The following is a 26467-nucleotide window of genomic DNA, read 5'->3' on the forward strand; positions in this document are numbered from 1 at the left end:
ACAAGAGATGACGTCCTCTGTAGCTCAGCTGGTAGAGCACGGCGCTTGTAACACCAGGGTAGTGTGTTCGATCCCCGGGACCACCCATACGTAAAAATGTACGCACGCATGACTGTAAGTCGCTTTGGATAAAAGCGTCTGCTAAGTGGCATATTATTATTATATTATTATTATTATTAGGACAAAGAGATGACTTGAAAGAAGGGAATTTGAGCTTGAACAAATATTTATTTTTGACATTTAAGGTGATAGAACAGAGAGATAGGATATTTAAGTGAGAAACATGAGCAGCAACAGGAGGGAGAAGAGTAATCGGGGGAAAGGGCTGAGACTGGGGGAGTCAAAAATAAGACAAAGATGTATATATTGGGAGACGAGAGTGTATTATGTAACCCACATCAACACTGGCAGTAGCACGTGTTCAAGAGATGCTATCAACGGCGAAGCGGTGAGATTGACATGTTTACGACTGACTGGCACAAGCCTGACTCCCCCTCGGCTACCTGTCGTCAGGGGCAGAGCGTAGGCAATGACTGACAGCTAGAATTGCCCAATCACACAAGGTCAAACTCCCAAAGGCGGAGTGTTTACTCCAGCTACTCAGTGAGAAATAAATAGAATACAAACAGCTGCCCCCATTTTCAATATTTATTTTGATGTATTTAATTACAGGCTGTTCATTGCAGGACGTCGCCCATCCAAACATGTGTCAGGATTCATTTAGGCATGCCTTCTCAGTGGTGTCAATATAGGTCATTATCCCATCATGTCTGAACAGCTTAATAGCAGGCTAATATTGAAATCTGTCCGTCTATTACTCATGCTCACTATTCTTTTGTGATGTGATGGAATGTGTTGTCTCATAATAGGGTGATGGGAATAAAGAACTTGTCCAAACATCATTTGTCAACATACATGTTCAGACTCGTCTCTCTCACACACACACACACACACACCTGGTCCTGCTGCTGGCGGGCCAGTTCCATTTGCTGCCTCTGTTTCTCCATCTGTGAGGAGGCCATCTTCTTCTGCTCGTCGTGGGCCGCCAGGAGCTGCTCACGCAGGCTGATAAGCTGGTCGATCATGGTGGACAGCTGCCGCTCCTTCTCCTCCAAACTCTCTGGGGTACCTGACGGGGGGGGTGGGGGGGGGGGGGGGAGGGGGGAGGGAGGGAGGGAGAGAGAGAGAGAGAGAGAGAGAGAGAGAGCGAGAGAGAGAGAGAGAGAGAGAGAGAGAGAGAGAGAGAGAGAGAGAGAGAGAGAGAGAGAGAGAGAGAGAGAGAGAGAGAGAGAGAGAGAGAGAGAGAGAGAGAGAGAGAGAGAGAGAGAGAGAGAGAGAGAGAGAAGGAAGAAGGGTGAGAGAGTAGAGTAAAAGAGAGAAAGTGATAGGAAAAAGATAGAGAGAGATGTTAGAAAGCATCCATCCATGACTCACGCCACATACAGTGGGGAAAAAAAGTATTTAGTCAGCTACCAATTGTGCAAGTTCTCCCACTTAAAAAGATGAGAGAGGCCTGTAATTTTCATCATAGGTACACGTCAACTATGACAGACAAAATGAGGAAAAGAATTCCAGAAAATCACATTGTAGGATTTTTTATGAATTTATTTGCAAATTATGGTGGAAAATAAGTATTTGGTCACCTACAAACAAGCAAGATTTCTGGCTCTCACAGACCTGTAACTTCTTCTTTAAGAGGCTCCTCTGTCCTCCACTCGTTACCTGTATTAATGGCACCTGTTTGAACTTGTTATCAGTATAAAAGACACCTGTCCACAACCTCAAACAGTCACACTCCAAACTCCACTATGGCCAAGACTAAAGAGCTGTCAAAGGACACCAGAAACAAAATTGTAGACCTGCACCAGGCTGGGAAGACTGAATCTGCAATAGGTAAGCAGCTTGGTTTGAAGAAATCAACTGTGGGAGCAATTATTAGGAAATGGAAGACATACAAGACCACTGATAATCTCCCTCGATCTGGGGCTCCACGCAAGATCTCACCCCGTGGGGTCAAAATGATCACAAGAACGGTGAGCAAAAATCCTAGAACCACACGGGGGGACCTAGTGAATGACCTGCAGAGAGCTGGGACCAAAGTAACAAAGCCTACCATCAGTAACACACTACGCCGCCAGGGACTCAAATCCTGCAGTGCGAGACGTGTCCCCCTGCTTAAGCCAGTACATGTCCAGGCCCGTCTGAAGTTTGCTAGAGTGCATTTGGATGATCCAGAAGAGGATTGGGAGAATGTCATATGGTCAGATGAAACCAAAATAGAACTTTTTGGTAAAAACTCAACTCGTCGTGTTTGGAGGACAAAGAATGCTGAGTTGCATCCAAAGAACACCATACCTACTGTGAAGCATGGGGGTGGAAACATCATGCTTTGGAGCTGTTTTTCTGCAAAGGGACCAGGACGACTGATCCGTGTAAAGGAAAGAATGAATAGGGCCATGTATCGTGAGATTTTGAGTGAAAACCTCCTTCCATCAGCAAGGGCATTGAAGATGAAACGTGGCTGGGTCTTCCAGCATGACAACGACCCAAAACACACAGCCAGGGCAACTAAGGAGTGGCTTCGTAAGAAGCATTTCAAGGTCCTGGAGTGGCCTAGCCAGTCTCCAGATCTCAACCCCATAGAAAATCTTTGGAGGGAGTTGAAAGTCCGTGTTGCCCAGCGACAGCCCCAAAACATCACTGCTCTAGAGGAGATCTGCATGGAGGAATGGGCCAAAATACCAGCAACAGTGTGTGAAAACCTTGTGAAGACTTACAGAAAACGTTTGACCTGTGTCATTGCCAACAAAGGGTATATAACAAAGTATTGAGAAACTTTTGTTATTGACCAAATACTTATTTTCCACCATAATTTGCAAATAAATTCATAAAAAATCCTACAATGTGATCTTCTGGAATTTTTTCCTCATTTTGTCTGTCATAGTTGGCGTGTACCTATGATGAAAATTACAGGCCTCTCTCATCTTTTTAAGTGGGAGAACTTGCACAATTGGTGGCTGACTAAATACTTTTTTCCCCCACTGTAAGTGAGATATGAATGTATACATGATATCTGCTATATTCCATTCATCTACAAGGTCTCCCATCTCTGAACTGTGCCACTTGTGTTACCCCGACCTCTCCTTCCTACAGTAGGTATAGAAAAGGACTAGGGTGGACTGCATCTTAGGCTAGGTTAAGGAGTGATATTAGTGCATATGTAGGGTTGCATCCCCAATGACACCCTATTCCCTACATAGTGCACTACTTTTGACCAGGGCCCCATATGGCTCTGGTCAAAAGTAGTGCACTACATAAGGTATAGGGTGACATTTGGGATGCATACAGATATGGTTAACCATGGTTAACTTTTCCATTCCATTGATCCATTCTCCACTGCATGTAAAGAGTAATATCTTTCCCATTATACTGTACATTATAAATGTATGTTATTGAATTAAAGAAGAATACTTTATGAATCCATACGAGACAGACATTTTCTTCAAGGGCACAAGAGCAGGAGATCTTTCTGTGATTTGTCACTAACAACCCTCTAATAGTTGGCTCAAAACCTGTCCAATTTTTTCCACCCGGTCCTGGATTCAAACCAGCAACCTTCCTGCACTCAATGAGCTGTATAGGGCCATAAGCAAACAAGAAAATGCTCACCCAGAGACTGCGCCCCTAGTGGCCAGTGACTTTAATGTGGCCAGTGACTTAAATCCGTTCTACCTCATTTCTACCAGCATGTCACCTGTGCAACTAGATGTGAAAAAACTCTAGATCACCTTTACTCCACACACAGAGATGCATACAAAGCTCTCCCTCGCCCGCCATTTGACAAATCTGACCATAACTCTATCCTCCTGATTCCTGCTTACACGCAAAACTCAAACAGGAAGTACCAGTGGTCCGATGAAGCGGATGCTAAGCTACAGGACTGTTTCTCTAGCACAGACTGGAATATGTTCAGGGATTCATCTGATGGCATTGAGGAGTTTATCACATCTGTCACCGGCTTCATTAATAAGTGCATTGACGACGTTGTCCCCATAGTGACCGTACGTACATATCCCAACCAGAAGCCATGATGGATTACAGGCAACATCCACACTGAGCTAAAGGCTAGAGCAGCCGCTTTCAATGAGCGGGCCATAATCCGGACGCTTATAAGAAATCCTGTTATGCCCTCCGACGAACTACCAAATAGGCAAAGTGTAAATACAGGACCAAGATCAAATCCTATTACACCGGCTCTGACGCTCGTCGGATGTGGCTGGGCTCGCAAACTATCACGGATTACAAAGGGAAACCCAGCCACGAGCTGTCCAGGGATGAGTGCCTACTAGACAAGCTATATAACTTCTATTCGTGCTTTGAGGCTAGCAACACTGAACTACACATGAGAGCACCAGCTGTTCCTGTCGACTGTGTGATCACGCTCTCCGTAACTGATGTGTAACCTTTAAACAGGTTAATATTCACTATGGTGTTGAACGTTGAGCTGTAGTCAATGAATAGCATTCTCACGTAGGTGTTCCTTTTGTCCAGGTTGGAAAGGGCAGTGAGGAGTGCAATAGCGATTGCATCATCTGTGGATCTGTTGGGGCGGTATGTAAATTGGAGTGGGTCTAGGGTTTCTGGGATAATGGTGTTGATGTGAGCCATGACCTGCCTTTCAAAGCACTTCATGGGTATAGACGTGAGTGCTACGGGTCGGTGGTCATTCAGGCAGGTTACCTTAGTGTTCTTGGGTACAGGGACTATTGTGGTCTGCATGAAACATGTTGGTATTACAGTCTCAGTCAGGGACAGGTTGAAAATGTCAGTGAAGACACTTGCCAGTTGGTCAGCGCATGCTCGGAGTACACGTCCTGGTAAACCGTCTGGCCCTGAGGCCTTGTGAATGTTGACCTGTTTGAAGGTCTTACTCACATCGGCTACGGAGAGCGTGATCACAGCTGATGCCTTCATGCATGCTTCAGTGTTGCTTGCCTCGAAGCGAGCATAGAAGTAATTTAGCTTGTCTGGTAGGTTTGTGTCACTGGGCAGCTCGCGTCTGTGCTTCCCTTTGTAGTCTGTAATAGTTTGCAAGCCCTGCCACATCCGACGAGCGTCGGAGCCAGTGTAGTACGACACAATCTTAGTCCTGTATTGACGCTTTGCCTGTTTGATGGTTCGTCAGAGGGCATAGCGGGATTTCTTATAAGCGTCCGGGTTAGAGTCCCACTCCTTGAAAGCGGCAGCTCTACCCTTTAGCTCAGTGCGGATGTTGCCTGTAATCCATGGCTTCTGGTTGGGGTATGTATGTACAGAAACTGTTGTGTCGACGTCATCGATGCACTTATTGATGAAGCCAGTGACTGACGTGGTGCACTCCTCAATGCTATCGGAAGAATCCCAGAACATATTCCGGTCTGTGCTAGCAATAAACAGTCCTGTAGCTTAGCATCTGTGTCATCTGACCACTTCTTTATTGATCGAGTCACTAGTGCCTCCTGCTTTAGTTTTTGCTTGTAAACAGGAATCAGGAGGATAGAGTTATGGTCAGATTTGCCAAATGGAGGGTGAGGGAGAGCTTTGTACACGTCTCTGTGTGTGGAGTAAAGGTGGTCTAGAGTTTTTTTTCCTCTGGTTGCACATTTAACATGCTTGTAGAAATGAGGTCAAACGGATTTAAGTTTCCCTTCATTAAAGTCCCCGGCCACTAGCAGCGTTTTCCTGTTTGCTTATGGCCTTATACAGCTTATTGAGTGTGGTCTTAGTGCCAGCATCGGTTTGTGGTGGTAAATAGACGGCTATGAAAAATATATTGTTGAAGTCGGAAGTTTACATACACTTAGGTTGGAGTCATTAAAACTAGTTTTTCAACCACTCTACACATTTCTTGTTAACAAACTATAGTCTTGGCAAGTCGGTTAGGACATCTACTTTGTGCATGACACAAATAATTTTTCCAACAATTGTTTACAGACAGATTATTTCACTTATAATTCCCTGTATCACAATTCCAGTGGGTCAGAAGTTTACATACACTATGTTGACTGTGCCTTTAAACAGCTTGGAAAATTCCAGAAAATGTCATGGCTTTAGAAGCTTCTGATAGGCTAATTGACATCATTTGAGTCAATTGGAGGTGTACATGCGGATGTATTTCAAGGCCTACCTTCAAACTCAGTGCCTATTTGCTTGACATCATGGGAAAATCAAAAGAAATCAGCCAAGACATCAGAAAACAAATTGTAGACCTGGTTCATCCTTGGTAGCAATTTCCAAACGCCTGAAGGTACCACGCTCATCTGTACAAACAATAGTACGCAACTATAAACACCATGGGACCACGCAGCCGTCATACAGCTCAGGAAGGAGACGCGTTCTCCTAGAGATGAACGTACTTTGGTGCGAAAAGTGCAAATCATTCCCAGAACAACAGCAAAGGACCTTGTGAAGATGCTGGAGGAAACAGGTACAAAAGTATCTATATCCACAGTAAAACAAGTCCTATATCGACATAACCTGAAAGGCCGCTCAGCAAGGAAGAAGCCACTGCTCCAAAACCGCCATAAAAAAGCCAGACTACGGTTTGCAATTGCACATGGGGACAAAGATCATACTTTTTGGAGAAATGTCCTCTGGTCTGATGAAACAAAAATAGAACTGTTTGGCCATAATGACCATTGTTTGGAGGGGGTGCTTGCAATCCGAAGAACACCATCCCAACCGTGAAGTACAGGGGTGGCAGCATCATGCTGTGGGGGTGCTTTGCTGCAGGAGGGACTGGTGTACTTCACAAAATAGATGGCATCATGAGGAAGGAAAATTATGTGGATATATATATATATATATTGAAGCAACATCTCAAGATATCAGTCAGGAAGTTAAAGCTTGGTCGCAAATGGGTCTTCCAAATGGACAATGACCCCAAGCATACTTCCAAAGTTGTGGCAAATTGGCTTAAGGACAACAAAGTCAAGGTGTTGGAGTGGCCATCACAAAGCCCTGACTTCGATCCTATAGAACATTTGTGGGCAGAACTGAAAAAGTGTGTGCGAGCAAGGAGGCCTACAAACCTGACTCAGTTACACCAGCTCTGTCAGGAGGAATGGGCCAAAATTCACCCAACTTATTGTGGGAAGCTTGTGGAAGGTTACCCAAAACGTTTGACCCAAGACAGGGAATTTTTACTAGGATTAAATGTCAGGAATTGTGGAAAAACTGAGTTTAAATGTATTTGGCTAAGTTCTATTTATTATATTATTATATTATTAAAGTGTATGTAAACTTCCGACTTCAACTGTAGACGAAAACTGTTTTGGTAAATAGTGTGGTCTACAGCTTATCATGAGATACTCTACCTTAGGCGAGCAAATCCTTGAGACTTCCTTAATGTTAGATTTTGTGCACCAGCTGTTGTTTACAAATATACACAGACCGCCACCCCTTGTCTTACCGGAGTCAGCTGTTCTATCTTGCTGATGCAGTGTATATTCCGCCAGCTGTATGTTATTCATGTTGGCATTCAGCCATGACTCGGTGAAACATAAGATATTATAAGATATTCTAGTTTTTAATGTCCCGTTGGTAGGATATCCGTGATCGTAGTTAATCTATTTTGTTATCCAATGATTGTACGTTGGCTAATAGGACTGATGTTAGAGGCAGATTACCCACTCGCCATCGGATCCTTACAAGGCACCCCGACTTACGTCCCAGAGATCTCCATCTCTTTCTCATGCGAATGACAGGGATTTGGGCCTTGTCGGGTGTCTGAAGAAAATCCTTTGTGTCCGACACGTTAAAGAAAAAATCTTCGTCCAGTACGAGGTGAGTAATCGCTGTCCTGATATTCAGAAGCTGTTTTTGGTCATAAGAGACGGTGGCAGAAACATTATGTACAAAATAAGTTACAAATAACGCGAAAAAACACACACAATAATAGCACAATTGGTTAGGAGCCCGTAAAACGGCAGCCATCTCCTCCGGCGCCATTCTGTCATACCATTCTGTCAATGAACCTCAACTGCTACTGTATATTAGGCTGGTTTCTTCCCTAAACCTTTATCAATAAAAAAACTAAACGGCACAGATACAAACCCAAGAGTGGTAAAATGAACTTTACCGGACACTTCTAGCACACAGATTTTCTCAGGCCAATGGGAGGAAAAATCAGGGAGAATATTGTAAGATTCGTCAAGACTAAAAATAACTGAGACTGAACAAATATGTTGACGGTGTTGTGTGTGATTCACAGCAAAACAGTCATATCTCTATCCATCTATCTATCTTGGTGGTTAGTCCCAGTTCCATGTCGGGCATTAAGAAGTGAGTCGGCCGTTTGAATTGAATCACAGTGTTTTGGAGTGAGAACGCAGCTGGTGGAACAGAGAGTGCTCTGTGTGTAAGAGAGAGAGAGAGACAGAGAGACGGAGAGAGATGGAGAGAGACAGAGAGAGATAGAGAGAGACGGAGAGAGAATGAGAGAGAGCGTGCGAGAGAGCAACAGAGAGAGAGAGAGACAGAGAGATAGAGAGACAGAGAGACAGAGAGAGAGAGACGGAGAGAGAATGAGAGAGAGCGTGCGAGAGAGCGACAGAGAGAGAGAGACAGAGAGATAGAGACAGAGAGAGAATGAGAGAGAGAGAGATAGATAGAGACAGCGAGAGAGAGAGACGGAGAGATAGAGAGACAGAGAGACAGAGAGACAGAGAGACAGAGAGACAGAGAGAGAGAGACGGAGAGAGAATGAGAGAGAGAGAGAGAGAGATAGATAGAGACAGCGAGAGAGAGAGAGACGGAGAGAGAGAGAGACAAAGAGAGAGACAAAGAGACGAGAGAGAGAGAGAGACAGAGAGAAAATGAGAGAGAGAGAGAGCGAGCGAGAGAAAGAGTGAGGGAGAGAGAGACAGCTCCAGCTGCTTAAGTATGAGAGTTGAAGTGAGGAGGCTCAATGTCGATCCTGTTCCAATTCGTGTTTCTGTGTATTTTTTACGCTTTCCGCAGAGGAAATGCTTGCCATTTCTAAGTGGCCAATCTAAATGGCACTTTCAGAGCGTCGCTAAGAAGGAGCAGATTGATGAGGAATGAGAGGGTTGGCTTCAGAAAGCTCACCATGGGTGCATCCCAAATGGTACCCTATTCCCTATATAGTGCACTACTTTTGTCCAGGACCTATAGGGCTCTGTTCATAAGTAGTGCACAATGTAGGGAGTAGGGCGCCATTTGGGACACAGACATAATGTTATCTCCCTCAATCAAGCTTTTTATCCTAGCGGCTAGAGTGTTGGACCAGTAACCTAAAAGTGAAAAATCTGTCAATGTGCCCTTGAGCAAGGCACTTAACCCTAATTTGATCCGTATTACTATGGCTGACCCTGTAAAACAACACATTTCACTACACCTACCAAAAAAGTGTTAAACAAATCGCAATATATTTTATATTTGAGATTCTTCAAATAGCCACCCTTTGCACTGATGACAGCTTTGCACACTCTTGGCATTCTCTCAACCAGCTTCAGCTGGAATGCTTTTCCAACAGTCTTGAAGGAGTTCCCACATATGCTGAGCTGCTTTTCCTTCACTCTGCGGTCCGACTCATCCCAAACCATCTCAATTTGGACAAAGAAAGGGGTTTTGTTTTTTGCCATTCTAAACAGTGACTGATCCAGGTCTGAAACCAGCAGTGTTCTGATTTGAAGTCTGGGACTATATCAGGTAAATGTAAGGGCACCTCAGCAATATGTGGGGTCCTTCCTTGTCACAATTATCTCTCCTACCTCCCAAAATGTGCACTAGTTCATTCCTTACACTGATTTGAAAGTAAATTACTGGTATAAGAAATATTGTGGAAACTCCCAATAGTCCATGCCTCAACCAATCCAACGCTTTTAGATTTGTGGGAAGTATATACTTTAGGAGTGCATACTTTAGGTGAAAGGAGATGTTATTGGGATGTACCCAGTGAATAACAGCCATCTTTGATGCAAAGTCTCACCTTTGACCTCTCCTAGGAGCTTGCTGGCATTCACTCTGTCCATCCTGTCTTTCCAGTCCTTAGACAGAAGTCTCTCCACACAGGTCGACTCTACAGGAGGAGAGAGGAGGAGAGGAACACACAAGTTAGTATCCTGGTTCTGTCAATCAAGGTACATGTTATTGGCTAAGCAGAATGCGATGGAAGCCACTCTACTCTAAATCTTTCAATGGGACTCTTTACATTTTTTTAAATATTGTGTTCAGCATTCATCTCTATGCCCCCAGTGTGTGTGTGAGAGAGAGAAAGAGAGAACGAGAGAGAGAGAGAGAGAGAGAGAGAGAGAGCATAGCCTTGCTATTGAGAAAGGCCACCGTAGGCAGACCTGGCTCTCAAGAGAAGACAGGCTATGTGCACACTGCCCACAAAATGAGGTGGACACTGAGCTGCACTTCCTAACCTCCTGCCAAATGTATGACCATATTAGAGACACATATTTCCCTCAGAGATCCACAAAGAATTAGAAAACAAACCCAATTTTGATAAACTCCCTTATCTACTGGGTGAAAAACCACAGTGTGCCATCACAGCTGCAAGATTTGTGACCTATTGCCACAAGAACAGGGCAACCAGTGAAGAACAAACACCATTGTAAATACAACCCATATTTATGTTTATTTATTTTCCCATTTGTACTTTAACTATTTGCACATTGTTACAACACTGTATATAGACATAATATGACATTTGAAATGTCTTTATTCTTTTGGAACTTCTGAGTGTAATGTTTCCTGTTAATATTTATTGTTTATTTCACTTTTGTTTACTATCTACTTCACTTGCTTTGGCAATGTTAACATACATTTCCCATGCCAATAAATCCCTTAAATTGAAATTGAATTGAATTGAGAGAGAGAGAGAGCGATATCGGAGACGTCAAGTAGTCAAGACGGCATTCTTCTCTTCCAGTATGGAAACCCCCCAAAGGGATTTTCTAGATAAAAAATGGTTAAGTGGACAATGGCTCATCTGTGGGACTGGATTCTAACCAAAGGACAAGTATTCATAAGCATATGGGCATTGTGAATGGCTTAATTTTTGGTTTGAGAGGTTTGCGCATAGGCTATTGTGGTCATGAGGCCCTCAAAGTGGGAATACAACTAACTTGGAGTGTGTCCCAAATGGCACCCTTTTCCCTTTGTAGTGCACTACTTTTGACCAGAGCCCTATGGGAATAGGGTGCCATTTGAGACACACCCTTATTCAGTCCCATTTAAGCCTAGCATGTTAACACAGGATTATGATTATTGTAAATAAGTTAATGCTGCGCGGGATCACATGTGATGAGCATGAACAATGGTCAATAAAGGGAGGCAATGGATGTGTCCCAAATGGTACCCTATTCCTTATGTAGCGCACTACTTTTAACCAAAGTAGTGCACTATATATGAGATGCAGCCCATAAGACACAGAATGTAAATGCTTACAAAAGAGGCGAACTTCAAAACGTATTTCAAGTTCCAAAGGCCTTTCCCACCCTGTGTACTCAAAACAGGGAAGTCCAATTCCTAATAACAAGATACAATTTTGCTGTCAAAATCCCCCGTAATTTGTTGATCATTTGTCTTCTCAACCTGAAAGGACGCCTAGCTTGATATGTACTGTATATATTTGGTAGACTATTTACAACCAAGGGAAGAATGTCTTTCTCCACTATGAGAGCTAAACATACAGTCTGCTAGGCCTCGCATAAAACACAATTAGAGGGAGGATTTATTGACGCACTTAGGGAAGAAAATACAACCTGTAACTCTACTCTACGTCTGTGCTTTGGCGCTGTACGAGGGAAACGTGTCTGTGTGCGCACGTGTGTGTGTGTGTGTGTGTGTGTGTGTGTGTGTGTGTGTGTGCGTGTGTGTGTGTGTGGGGGGGGGGGGGGGTTTATACAATGTATACCCCCCACACTGATGAACACATCTGAAGAGAGAAGGAGAAGAAAGAAGGGAGAAGAGAGGAAAGGAGGATGAGATGTGTTTTTACCCTAGATGGGTCTCTAGCCCTCCCTCCTTTCTTCCCCTACAGAGTGAGGATCAAGTGATGTTTAGATTGGGGAATGGATAAAAATTCCACACTGTCCACACCTTCCGAAAGCAGAGGAGCTATTCAGGTGATGAACGACTTGTGAACAAAGTCCAGAGAAGGGGAGAGAGGGAGAAGGGGAGAAGAGAGAAGGGGAGAAGGGGAGGAGAGTGGAGGAGGGGAGAGAGGTAGAAGGGAGAGAGGGAGAAGGGGGAGGAGGGAGAAGGGGAGGAGGGAGAAGGGGAGAAGGGGAGGAGGGAGAAGGGGAGAAGGGGGGAGGAGAGAGAGGGAGAAAGGGGAGAGAGGGAGAAGGGGGAGAAGGGGGGAAGGGGAGAGAGGGGGAGAAGGAGGAAGGGATAAGGGGAGGAGGGAGAAGGGGAGAGGGGGAGAAGGAGAGAGAGGGAGAAGGGGAGAGAGGGATAAGGGAGAAGAGAGAAGGGGAGAAGGGGAGGGAGGGGAGGAGGGGAGAGAGGGAGAAGGGGAGGAGGGGAGAAGGGGAGAGAGGGATAAGGGGAGAGAGGTAGAAGGGGGAGAGAGGGAGAAGGGGAGAGAGGGAGAAGGAGAGAGAGGGAGAAGGGGAGGAGGGGCGAAGGGGAGAAGGGAGAGAGGGATAAGGGGAGAGAGGGAGAAGGGGAGAAGGGGAGAAGGGGAGAGAGGGAGAAGGGGAGGAGGTGGAAGGGAAGAGAGGGAGAAGGCAAATTTCCCCTTCTCCCCTCCTTCCCCCGCCCCCAACACAAACACACACACAGACCCCCGCCCCCAACACACACACACACACACACACACACACAGGCAGAGCTGTCATTGTAAATCTGTTGGGCCCAGCCAGCCAAGTATCAGAGATTGTGCTTGGTGTAAACAGACTTTTTATCACCTGGCTGTCTCAGCGTTGTGCCAAAAGCAAGTGTTTATGGTGTTTAACAGAAACCACAGGCGTGTGACGGTGTACGGCAGGCAAACATCAACAGTCCTGGAGGGAGGACACTGCCAGGAGCTTAGATCCAGCCTACAGCAGCCTACCATGAGATCACCACTTATAGAGGGAGAGATATCATCCTTGTCTCTCACATACACACCTGGTAGCAAGCACGCAGCACACACACACTAGCAGTTGTCCTAAACACTGATTTAAGGTTGTGTGTGTGTTTGTTTGCGTGTGTGCATGTGTGTGTGTGTAAGGGACTGTGCTGTAGTGGGCAAAAGAGAGGATTTCTCCTTTTCTCTCTGGCCTGACCTCCTTGTGTTTGGGCATACAGTATGTTGAGTTTTATGTTTTCACTTTGACATAAATCCTCCTGCCAGCTGTTCTCTCTCTCTCTCTCTCTCTCTCTCTCTCTCTCTCTCTCTCTCTCTCTCTCTCTCTCTCTCTCCTCTCTCTCTCTCTCTCTCTCTCTCTCTCCTCTCTCTCTCTCTCTCTCTCTCTCCTCTCTCTCTCATCTCTCTCTCTCTCTCTCTCTCTCTCTCTCTCTTGCGCTCTCTCTCTCTCGCGCTCTCTCTAACTGCAGCTGGGGTAATAGTAGCTGGGGTAACATTAGTTGGGGTAACAGTAGCTGGTAGCTGTCATTTCATTTCTCTCCTCACTCCATTTGCTGTGGGAGGGGAGGAGAGTTGATTTGGGTGGTGGTTTCTGATGGCTCTCTAGTTAGGTGTCAGTGCTCTAGGTATCATGCATTAACCATTGAGAGGGAAAACATGTGTGAACCCACACACACAAACACACACGCAAACACACCCACCCCACACTCACGCAAACACACACACACACGCAAACAAACAAACAAACAAACACACACTCACACACCCACACACACATTGGCACAAACTTGCTCTCACTTAGATAGAGCCACAAAACCTATAGCAACCAAACTTCACACACAGCTCACCCACAGAGTTCGTTCTCACACACACAAGTAGCCTATGGAAAACAGGCCGGATGTGTACTATAGCCAGCTAGCCACTACAAGAGCTAAATGCTGTAAAACCATTAGAGGCCCAAGTCAGATGTGTGTTATGTGTGTTAGCATGGTGTCCGTTACTGAGACACTATTTTCATCTTAGATGACACCTGGTCTGCCTCTCGCTCTTGTTGGAGCTACCGGCCACAGGCTCCAGGGTGACGTTTCCCCTAGGTACAGATCTAGGATCAGCCAACCTTACCCGATCCTACCCTTAACCATCAGTGGGGGAAATGTAAAACTGACCCAAGATCAACATCTTGGTGCAACTTTACCCTGGCTACGGTTGGAGAATGCCTGCAAGCAGCTCTTTTAGAGAGGGTGGATGGGGGCTGGTTGAAGGGTGTCACGCCCTGGCTCTGGGGACTCTAATATGTTGAGCCAGGGTGTGTAAAGTCTATGTGTTTTGTTCTAGGTTTCACTTTCTAGTATTGTTGTTCTATGTTGGCCAGTGTGGTTCTCAATCAGAGGCAACGTGATTCAGCTGTTGCTTGTTGTCTCTGATTGAGAACCATACTTTAGCAGCCTGTTTCCCCACAGAGTTTGTGGGATCTTGTTTCTAGTCTGTTGTGTTAGACCGTGAACTGTCACGTTTTCGTTTTGTTGGTTTTGATCGTGTCTCTAATAAAGAGTATGTTTGCCTGCAACGCTGCGCCTTGGTCCTCATCTCTGTTCGACGATCGTGACAGAAGATCCCACCAAGACTGGACCAAGCAGCAAGTCCAGGAGCCAGCGCCTGAGAGATCTCTAGCGGATCTCCTTCGCCTCCTCGACTGGGTCAAGCCATGTGAGGAAGAGAGGGGCCTGACGTGGAGGCAGAAGGGCGAAAGGCTGGCGAGAAGCATGGAGACCTGGTCCACGGGTAGGAGTGAAGCCCATAAAAATTTTAGGGGGGGGCTAACGCCGTGGACGACGGGGCAGCAGGAGGCCGCCAAGTTACGGGAGTCACTGGTCACCAGGGGGAAGGAGAATGTAGAGGCACGGCGAGAGGTACTGGCGTGTGTTGCCAGTCCGGTCCGGCCTGTTCCTGATCCCCACGTAGGGCCAGTGGTGTGTGTTCCCAGTACGGTCCGGCCTGTTCCTGCCACTCGCACCAAGTCTACGGTGCGCGTCGCCAGCTCGGACCGGCCTGTTCCTGCTCCCCGCACCAAGTCTGTGGTGCGCGTCGCCAGCCCAGTTCGGCCCATTCCTGCTCCCCGCACCAAGTCAGTGGTGCGTTTTGTCAGCCCTGTCCGGCCCATTCCTGCTCCCCGCACCAAGTCAGTGGTGCGTTTCGTCAGCCCTGTCCGGCCCGTTCCTGCTCCCCGCACCAAGTCAGTGGTGCGCGTCGTCAGCCCGGTCCGGCCCATTCCTGCTCCCCGCACCAAGTCAGTGGTGCGTTTCGTCAGCCCAGCTCGGCCCGTTCCTGCTCCCCGCACCAAGTCAGTGGTGCGTTTCGTCAGCCCTGTCCGGCCCGTTCCTGCTCCCCGCACCAAGTCAGTGGTGCGCGTCGTCAGCCCGGTCCGGCCCATTCCTGCTCCCCGCACCAAGTCAGTGGTGCGTTTCGTCAGCCCAGCTCGGCCCGTTCCTGCTCCCCGCACCAAGTCAGTGGTGCGCTTCGTCAGCCCGGCACGGCCCGTTCCTGCTCCCCGCACCAAGTCAGTGGTGCGCGTCGTCAGCCCGGTCCGGCCCGCTCCTGCTCCCCGCACCAAGTCAGTGGTGCGTTTCGTCAGCCCGGCTCGGCTCGCTCCTGCTCCCCACACCAAGCCAGTGGTGTGCGTCGTCAGTCCGGCACGGCCCGTGCCTGTTCCACCGGTGGCTGGTCCGGCACCGGTCAGATGCTTCACGCCGGAGCTGGAGCAATCCGCTCCACCAGTGTGCAGTCCAGCTCCGGCCAGCGGGGCCAGACCGGACCAGGGGTACTTTGGGGGGTTGGAGAGGGAGCGGGGATCAGGCCCGGAGCCGGATCCGCCGCCTAAGCGGAGTGCCCACCCGGTCCCTCCCCTGTGGTATTTGGTGGGCGCGGTCGGAGTCCACGCCTTTAGGGGGGGGTACTGTCACGCCCTGGCTCTGGGGACTCTAATATGTTGAGCCAGGGTGTGTAAAGTCTATGTGTTTTGTTCTAGGTTTCACTTTCTAGTATTGTTGTTCTATGTTGGCCAGTGTGGTTCTTAATCAGAGGCAACGTGATTCAGCTGTTGCTTGTTGTCTCTGATTGAGAACCATATTTTAGCAGCCTGTTTCCCCACAGAGTTTGTGGGATCTTGTTTCTAGTCTGTTGTGTTAGACCGTGAACTGTCACGTTTTCGTTTTGTTGGTTTTGATCGTGTCTCTAATAAAGAGTATGTTTGCCTGCAACGCTGCGCCTTGGTCCTCATCTCTGTTCGACGATCGTGACAAAGGGGGTAGTAGCATACTAGTCTCTCTGTACTACCTCATCAACTAATCAGCCATTGACCCACAAGCTTCCACCGTTCTACCTCAATTTTACCAACACGTCTCCTGTTCCACTAGGGGCAGTAAAACTCTAGACCACTTTTATTTTAACCACAGAAATGCATACAAGGCCCTCCATCGTCCTCCCTTCGGCAAATCTGACCACAACTCTCTTCTCCTGCTTCGTGTTTACAAACAAAAGCTCAAACAGGAAGTACCAGTGACGCACTCAATACGGAAGTGGTCCGGTGAAGCAGACGCGAGGCTACAAGACTATTTTGCTAGTACAGATTAGGCTATGTTCCGAGATTCATCCAATAGCATTGAGGAGTTTACCACATCAGTCACAGGCTTCATCAATAAATGCATTGATGAAGTCGTCCCACACAAACCAAAAACCATGGTTCACAGGCAATATCAGTGCTGGGCTAAAGGCTAGCGCTACTGCTTTCAAGGAAAGGGACACAGACATGGACGCGTACAAGAAAGCCTGCTATGACCTCCGACGAGACATCAAACATGCAAAATAAAAATTTTGGAAGACGGCTCTGACACTTGTCGTATGTGGCAGGGCTTGCAGACGATAACGGATTACAAAGGGAAACCCAGCCGTGACATGCCCAGTGATGCGGAAATCCCAAACGTGCTAAATGCATATTTTTATTAATAGGCATTCTTACTCTGCATCGTTGTGAATGGCTTGTAAGCCAGCATTTCAAGGTAAAGTCTAAACCCATTGTAATCGGCGCATATGTCAAATACAATTTTATTTTATTTGAAATTCAAAACCGTTGGATTGGTGTATGAAGGGAAGTGAAGAAGTGTAGAAGTGGACAGAAGGGTAGAAGTTTAGAAAAGGGTAGAAGTGTAGAGAAGGGTAGATGTGTAGATAATAGTAGAAGTGTAGAAGGGTAGAAGTTTAGAAAAGGGTAGAAGTGTAGAGAAGGGTAGATGTGTAGAAGGGTCGAAACTTAAAAGGGTAGAGAAGGGTTGAAGTATAGAGAAGGTTAGAAGTGTAGAGGGGTAGAAGAGTAGAAATGTAGAAGGGTAGAAGTGTAGCAGGGTAGAAGTGAAGTGTAGAAGCGTATAAGTGTACAAGTCTAGAAGTCTAGAAGTGTAGAGAAGGGTAGAGGTGTAGAGAAGAGTAGAAGTGTAGAGAAGGGTAGAAGTGTAAAAGGGTAGAAGTTTAGACAAGGGTAGAAGTTTAGAAGGGCAGAGAAGGGTATACATTTAGATAAGGGTAGAAATGTAGAAGTTCAGAAGGATAGAAGTGTAGAAGGGTAGAAATATAGAGAAGGGTAGAAGTGTAGAGAAGGGTAGAAGTGTAGATTGGTAGAAAGGTAGAGAAGTGTAGAAGGGTAGAAGTGTATAAGGGTAGAAGTGTAGCAGGGTTGACGTGTAGAGAAGGGTAGAAGTGTAGAGAAGTGTAGAAGTGCAGAGAAGGGTAGAACTGTAGAAGGGTAGAAATGTACAGATGGGTAGAAATGTACAGGGTAGAGAATGGTAGAAGTATAGAGAAAGGTAGAAGTGTAGAGGGGTAGAGAAGAATAGAAGTGTAGAAGGGTTGAAGTGTAGAAGTGCAGAGAAGGGTAAAAGTGTAGAAGGGTAGAAATGTACAGATGGGTAGAACTGTACAGGGTAGAAGTGTAGAAGGGTAGAGAAGGGTAGATGTGTAGAGAAGGGCAGGAATGTAGAAGGGTAGAAGTGTAGAGAAGGGTAGAAGTGCAGAGAAGGGTAGAAAGGTAGAAGGGTAGAAGGGTAGAGCAGCGTAGAAGTGTAGAGATGGGTAGAATTGTAGATGGGTAGAGAATGGTAGAAGGGTAGAGAAGGGTAGAAGTGTAGAAGGGTAAAGTTTAGAGGGGTAAAAGTGTAGAAGGGTTGACATGTAGAGAAGGGTAGAAGTGTACAGAAGGGTAGAACTGTAGAAGGGTATAAATGTACAGATGGGTATAAATGTACAGATGGTGTAGAAATGTACAGGGTAGAAGTATAAAAGGGTAGAAGTGTAGAAGTGTAGAAATGCCGAAGAGTAGAAATGTAGAAGGGTAGAAGTGTAGAGAAGGGTAGAAGTGTAGAGGGGCAAAGAAGGGTAGAAGTGTAGCTCAGTTGGTAGAGCATGGCGCTTGCAACGCCAGGGTTGTGGGTTCGATTCCCACGTGGGGCCAGTATGAAAAAATGTATGCACTCACTAACTGTAAGTCGCTCTGGATAAGAGCGTCTGCTAAATGACGTGTAGAGAAGTGCAGAGAAGGGTAGAGGGATGTAGAGGGATAGAGAGGGGCAGAGAAGGGTAGAAGTGTAGAGAAGGGCAGAAGTGTAGCGGGGCAGAGAAGGGTAGAAGTGTAGAGAAGGTTAAAGTGTAGGGAGCAGAAGGGTAGACCTAGAGGCAATAGGAACGCAGTCAAAGTTTTCTGGAAAAAATAGTGGTTGTGCTACATTGACAGTTACAGATAGAAAATATTGTATAGAGATGACATGAGTCCTTAGTCTACATGACAGAGGCATATCAGTATCTCTATGAACGTTCTGTAACTTTTAACCCCACTGAATGAACATCATCCTGTTCTGGGTAGACCTCAGTTATTTGCTACAGTCATGGTGTCCGTTGTACTGTAGCACAATTATAGTACAAAGAAACTTAACACTAAGCTTTTAACCCTAGGTTTAAATTCACTCTCGACTTGCTTATTTCACCTGACATCTCCCAATGCAAATACAGATAGTACAATTCAAGGAAAGAGAACGTCTCACCCCTGTCATCTTTCAGAATAGCTCACATCTCCGCACCCTTCCAATATGTGGGTACAAGTCCATTAGCTTCTGTTTCCACTTTAGACGTGATTTGAGGAAACCCTACACACTCTCGCCACCCCCAATGCCATGTGAGGCAGAGACACAATAGAAGCGTTGTTGTGGGAGGCCATAGGGTAACAGGGGGTTGGGGTGCTGGTGGTTCAGTTCACAGGTGGTAACAGGGTGTTGGGGTGGGTGGTTGGGTTCACAGGGGATAGAAGAGAGGTGGAGGGGTTCTTGGTGGGGGGAGTTCAACAGCTGAGTGCAGCAGGGCCGCTACTGCTGTTAACACGTCCGAATAGGAGCCCACCAGAACAGCACAGCACAGAGAGAGAATAGCCCACTAGAACAGCACAGAGAGAGAATAGCCCACTAGAACAGCACAGAGAGAGAATAGCCCACTAGAACAGCACAGAGAGAGAATAGCCCACTAGAACAGCACAGAGAGAGAATAGCCCACTAGAACAGCACAGAGAGAGAATAGCCCACTAGAACAGCACAGAGAGAGAATAGCCCACTAGAACAGCACAGAGAGAGAATAGCCCACTAGAACAGCACAGCACAGCACACAGAGAGAATAACCCACTAGAACAGAACAGCACAGAGAGAGAATAGCCCACTAGAACAGAACAGAGAGAGAATAGCCCACTAGAACAGCACAGAGAGAGAATAGCCCACTAGAACAGCACAGAGAGAGAATAGCCCACTAGAACAGAACAGAGAGAGAATAGCCCACTAGAACAGCACAGAGAGAGAATAACCCACTAGAACAGAACAGAACAGAGAGAGAATAGCCCACTAGAACAGCACAGAGAGAGAATAGCCCACTAGAACAGCACAGAGAGAGAATAACCCACTAGAACAGAACAGAACAGAGAGAGAATAGCCCACTAGAACAGAACAGCACACAAGCAGCTGGCTCATTCTGTAATCTATAAGTGCATCATCAAACCCTCTCACAGCCACTGTCACAGTCTCTTGCTTTCAAAACGAACTTTGAACCACTTACATTGTGTATTTTACACCACACACTGGGGCCTGCTACTCTTTTAAATCACGGCTACAAAATGTTTTCGGTAAATAAACATTAACAATTGTTTGAAAAGAGAGGGAGTTCTGATCTAGTCTACCTGGTACTGCAAGGAGGTGTGTTCATGTATGTGGACTGAAGGAGATATGGCAGAGATAACCATATGCTCGTTTGGCCAACTGCCAAGCCATGGAAAAGGCTACTGGGCATCCCATGTGGCTTGATTTAATTAAGGCCCTCTGCCACAGATCATTACAGCAGAGATCCCTATTCATTACAGGGGAAGACAGGGAACCAGACCCCAAGACCACCAAATAGAGAGGTGGAGGAGGCTGGGGGATGTTCAGTCACACACACACACTTGTAAAATACACACACTCTCAAATGTACATGCACACACACACACACAATCACTCCCAAGCACCCAATCCTATAGAGAAGGGCAAACAGACTGGCAATGCCAAGCCTTGAGTCAAATAGCCAGTTTAATTAGCCTATAGGCTTAACCCTTAGGCTGACCCTATTCTTATCTGTACCATGTTGACCACTGTACCTCTTCCACTGTACCATCACCTCCCTGCACCCAGTAAAGCCCGACACACACACGCACATGAACGCACACACGCACACACAAATACACACACATGTGCACATGCACGCGCGCACACACACGTCCCTCACCGATTAGAATGGGATAGGGCATGTCACATACTGTGGGTTCCACAAAGGCAGAGTGCGATTATATCGTGACATTCAAACAAATCATTTCAAAAGGTAGGCTACCTGTGCATGTTTGTCCACTCCAAAATAATTCCAGCATCCAAACAGTACACTGTGCGCTTGCGCCATTGGATGAATGGAAAGAAACATCTGTTACAAAACACCAAAAAGTTTTGTCGATTGTTATTGGGTGTATCCTGAAATAATTGATGCGTCTTGCTGACAAAAATACTTTTTTTGTAGAAAGTAAAGTTGGGACACCTAAAGTAAAAAGGGGGTGAGATACGGGATGTCCCGGGATGACAAGTGCAGACACAAGGATGTATATTTTATTGGTGGGGGTGTTTGTTTAATTTGGAATCAGCTTTTATTTTAATATTTACTGCTGTAGCAGTACAAATTGCATTTAAAAAGAGAGAATAGATAAATTAGATATGTTTTCAAACCCCTGTGTCAATTCATGCTAAAATCACCTTTGGCAACGATGACAGCTTTGAGTCTTTCTGGGCAAGTCTCTAAGAGGTTTCTACATCTGGATTGTGCAACATTTGCCCATTATTCTTTTCAAAACTCTTCAAGCTCTATCAAATTGGTTGGTGATCATTGCTAGACAACCATTTTCAGATCTTGACCAAGATTTTCAAGCAGATTTAAGTCAAAACTAACTTGGTCACTCAGGAATATTTACTGTCCTCTTGGTAAGCAACTCCAGTGCAGATTTGTCCTTGTGTTAAAGGTTATTGTCCTGCGGAAAGGTGAATTAATCTCCCAGTGTCTGGTGGAAAGCAGACTAAACCAGGTTTGCCTGTGCTTAGCTCCATTCTGTTTCTTTTTTATCCTGGAAAAACTCAGTCCTTAACGATTACAAGCATACCCAAAACATGATGCAGCCACCACTATGCTTGAAAATATAGAGAGTGGTACTCAGTAATGTGTTGTATTGGATTTGCACCAAACACAACACTTTGTATACAGGACAAAAAGTGAATTGCTTTGCCACATTTTTTGCAGTATTACTTTACTGTCTTGTTGTTTCACAATATTTTTATTCTGTACAGGTTTCCTTCTTCCCATGGCTAAGGGCTGTTCTTACGTAAGACACAAGTGCCTGGATACAGCCCTTAGCCGTGGTATATTGGCAATATACCACAAACACCCAAGGTGCCTTATTGCTATTATAAACTGGTTACCAACGTAATTACAGCGGTAAAAATAAATGTTTTGTCATACATGTGGTATACGGTCTGATATACCATGGCTTTCAGCCAATCAGCATTCAGGGCTCGAACCACCCAGTTATAATACTGTGTTTAGCCTACTCTGCACTTCACTCTCTTCTGTGTGTTTTGAAATGAATAAATCATTTAGCCTCTAGCCTAAGACTATCTGTTGTGAATCTGTTGTGTTCCATGCCATCAGTCTTTCAAAACATTTGTTGGGAGATGCCGTGCAAAAGTTCTGTCCAAACAGCGGTGAACATTGCCAATGAGAGCCCATACTAGCACTGCATGTGTGTGACTGTGTCAGTCAGAATTGAAACAAGGCATGAGAGAGCTATCTTGCTACATCGCTACATCTGAGAGATGCATGTGTCAACCCCCCATAACTCCGCATATCATCAACTAAAGGCTGCAACGAACCCCCTTTGTCATGTATGAAACTGACATGCTTTGAAGGGACTTGATCCCACATTGCATTAAAAAAATATATTTTACAAAAAATGTAAAAATAATATAGTTTTTATTTTTATTTAAAAAGTATTTTCTACATATTGTTTTACTGAAATATAGTTTATTCAAATTATTTATTGTGATGGCTAACCCAATACAAACTAGGACTACTTCCTGTGTTTATTTTTATTTTTTTAAGAAGCAGTATAAGGAGTGACTATACTTTGAATCTACTGCACAGTAGCCGAGCTGCTCCAGAGCCACACTGAGGACAGAAACGTTTATAATTCTGTACAGTAAATCAGACTGGGCAGGGTATAAGCGTAGATTAGAAAGATCAAGTGCTTGCCAGGCGCCAGAGCTGCTCTGGGCACATTAGATGGCTGACTAAATTGGCACGGGGGTACTGTACCGATGCCAGGGCCGCTGGAGGCTTTGGCTATACTATTCGTGATAATCAGTAACGACACGAGATGAGGGTTTAATGAGGTTTCCAACTTGTTCAGACTTGGGCCCTGGTCAAAAATAGTGCACTATATAAGAAATAGGGTACCATTTAAGATGCAGCCCATTGACATGTTCAAATATGATTTTCACCTGGTGACAGCGTCCTCACCAAAAATGCTGAGAGTCATATGGGCAGGCTAGAAGAATCCAGATCCATGTGGATTGAAGCGCTATGTAAACTCTCTTGACTGGAACTTGATGTATACAGTTGGTTTGTCCGTTTCTTTTCAGTTTCTTTTCAAGTAAGTGAATTTCTTTCCTCTGTTTCTTTCAAGTAAGTTTTTATTTTCTTCCTTTCCCATCCTTCACCTATATGAAGAACCACTCCACCTTTTACATACGTTCCATGCATTCTTCTCCTATTACGTGTCACGGTTTCGGCCGAGGCTGCCTCTCTCCCTTGTTCGGGCAGGCTTCGGCGTTCGTCGTCTCCGGAATTCTAGCTGCCACCGATAGATGTTTCATGTTCGTTTGCTTTTGTCTGTTTGTTTCCACACCTGTTTCTGTTTTACGTAATTAGTGTCCTATAAGTTTCTCGTTGTGTTTGTCTAGTGTTGTGTATGATTGTTTCCGTCAGTGTTGTGTGTTGCTCGGTTGAGCGTATTTTCTCCACTGTGCTGGAGCTTAGTTGCACTTGTGTGTGCACCGTTTCATTTTGTCGCACCTGTTAGTGCGCATTTGCCTTTCGCCTTCGTGCGTGTTTTAGCTGTCGGGCTTAGTTGTCCTGTTGCCTGTGTTGGGCTAGAAATACAGCTTTTGGAACCTTCAGTCTGCGTCCTGCATTTGATTCCTACACTACACCATACTACACGCCTTGACATTACGCTTGGGACATTTCTACATTCCAAACCCTCTTTCCCACCTGTTGTTCAACAATTGAGTTTTTGTCAATGTTAAGATCAATTTGATAGTTATGGGTCTCTTGTGCTTTTTATAATGCTGGCATTTCAACATAAATAAAGACTTGGAGATATTTATGCTGGGTACATTGTTCACCGAGTTCTGTGGATAAAAATAATTCACTCAAAAAACATAAACCAACTGTACAATCGGGTAAACGGACACAGTCTCCTCTGTCCAACACGGGCTAGTAGGTGAAAAATCTGTCAATCTGCCCTTAAGCAAGGCACTTAACCCTAATTGCTCCAGGGTCACTGCCAATAATGGCCCAGACCCCACTCTCTGAGGGTGTATCAGGGAGAGTGGGATATGCAAAAAACACATTTCACAGCATACACTTGTACAGGTTACACACTAGTACATGTGTGAAACAGGACAAATATAAGCATCCCCTATTTGACCTCTAACTAGCAGCAGTAGCTCATTATCCAACCCACTCTATGCAGTCTGTAAAAGCAGTGCATGCCACAAAACAGAAGCGGTGCTCCTAGTGCCCGGGGACTTTAATGCAGTCAAACTTAAATCTGTTTTACCTAATTTCTACCAGCATGTGCAACCAGCGGGAAAAACACTCTAGATCAACTTTACTCCACACACAGAGACGCATACAAAGCTCTCCCTCGCCCTCCATTTGGCAAATCTGACCATAATTCAATCCTCCTGATTCCTGCTTACAAGCAAAAACTAAAGCAGGAAGTACCAGTTACTCGCTCAATACGAAAGTGGTCAGATGACACGGATGCTACGCTACAGGACTGTTTTACTAGCACAGACTGGAATATGTTCCGTGATTCATCCAATGGCATTGAGGAGAACACCACCTCAGTCACCGGCTTCATCAATAAGTGCATCGTACATCCACATCCCAACCAGAAGCTATGGATTACAAGCAACATCTGCACCGAGCTAAAGGCTAGAGCTGCCGCTTTCAAGGAGCAGGACACTAATCCGGACAATCCTGCTATGCCTTCAGACGAACCATCAAACAGGCAAAGTGTCAATACAGGACTAAGATTGAATCCTACTACACCGGCTCTGACGCCCGTCAGATGTGGCAGGGCTTGCAAACTATTACGGACTACAAAGGGAAACCCAGCCACGAGCTGTCTAGTGACGCGAGCCTACCAGATGAGATAATTGCATTTTATGCTCGCTTCGAGGCAAGCAACACTTAAATATGCATGAGAGCACCAGCTGTTCCAGACGACTGTGTGATCACGCTCTCCATAGCCGATGTGAGCAAGACCTTTAAACAGGTCAACATTCACAAGCCCGCGGGGCCAGACGGATTACCAGGGTCTGTACTCAGAGCATGCGTGGACCAACTGGCAAGTGTCTTCACTGACATTTTCAACCTCTCCCTGACCGAGTCTGTAATACCTACATGTTTCAAGCAGACCACCATAGTCCCTTTGCCCAAGAACGCGAAGGTAACCTGCCTAAATGACTACCGCCCCGTAGCACTCAAGTTGGTAGCCATGAAGTGTGTTGAAAGGCTGGTCATGGCTCACATCAACACCATCATCCCGGAAACCCTAGACCCACTTCAATTAACATACCGCCCCAGCAGATCCACAGATGACGCAATCTCAATAATTTTTTACATTTTTCATTTTAGTCATTCAGCAGACGCTCTTATCCAAAGCGACTTACAGTCAGTGAGTGCATACATTATTATTATTATTATTTAATTTTTTTCGAACCCACAACCCTGGCGTTGCAAACGCCACGCTCTACCAACTGAGCTACATTCCTGCCGGACATTCCCTCCCCTACCCTGGACGACGCTGGGACAATTGTGCGCTGCCTCACGGGTCTCCCGGTCGCGGCCGGCTACGACAGAGCCTGGATTTGAACCAGGATCTCTAGTGGCACAGATAGCACTGCGATGCAGTGCCTTAGACCACTGCGCCACTCGCACTCCACACTGCCCTTTCCCAACTGGACAAAAGGAACACCTATGTGAGAATGCTGTTCATTGACTACAGCTCAGCGTTCAACACCATAATGCCCACAAAGATCATCACTAAGCTAAGGACCCTGGGACTAAACACCTCCCTCTGCAACTGGATCCTGGACTTACTGACGGGCCGCCCCCAGGTGGTAAGGGTAGGCAACAACACATCTGCCACGCTGATCCTCAACACCGGGGCCCCTCAGGGGTGCGTGCTTAGTCCCCTCCTGTACTCCCTGTTCACCCACGACTGTGTGGCCAAGCACGACTCCAACACTATCATTAAGTTTGCTGATGACACAACAGTGGTAGGCCTGATCACTGACAACGATGAGACAGCCTATAGGGAGGAGGTCAGAGACTTGGCAGTGGGATGCCAGGACAACAACCTCTCCCTCAATGTGAGCAAGACAGGAAAAGGACTACAGGAAAAGGAGGACGAACAGGCCCCCATTAACGTCGACGGGGCTGTAG

General features: G+C 46.0%; 1 protein-coding gene across 1 annotated transcript in view; it reads right to left on the reverse strand.

The window, feature by feature from the left end:
• LOC311148474 (transcription factor SOX-6-like) overlaps window positions 1–26467 on the reverse strand; it is a 145288-nt gene that overhangs the window by 69129 nt on the left and 49692 nt on the right. The window contains exons 5-6 of the mRNA XM_084185450.1: window positions 9992–10081; window positions 957–1129 (exon numbers count right to left, since the gene is read on the reverse strand). Coding sequence (XP_084041576.1) covers window positions 957–1129; window positions 9992–10081 — 263 coding nt within the window. The remainder of the gene's footprint in view (window positions 1–956; window positions 1130–9991; window positions 10082–26467) is intronic.

The sequence above is a fragment of the Coregonus lavaretus genome, assembly GCF_964263955.1.
Source record: "Coregonus lavaretus genome assembly, chromosome: 21".
In the NCBI taxonomy this organism is placed as follows: Eukaryota; Metazoa; Chordata; class Actinopteri; order Salmoniformes; family Salmonidae; genus Coregonus; species Coregonus lavaretus.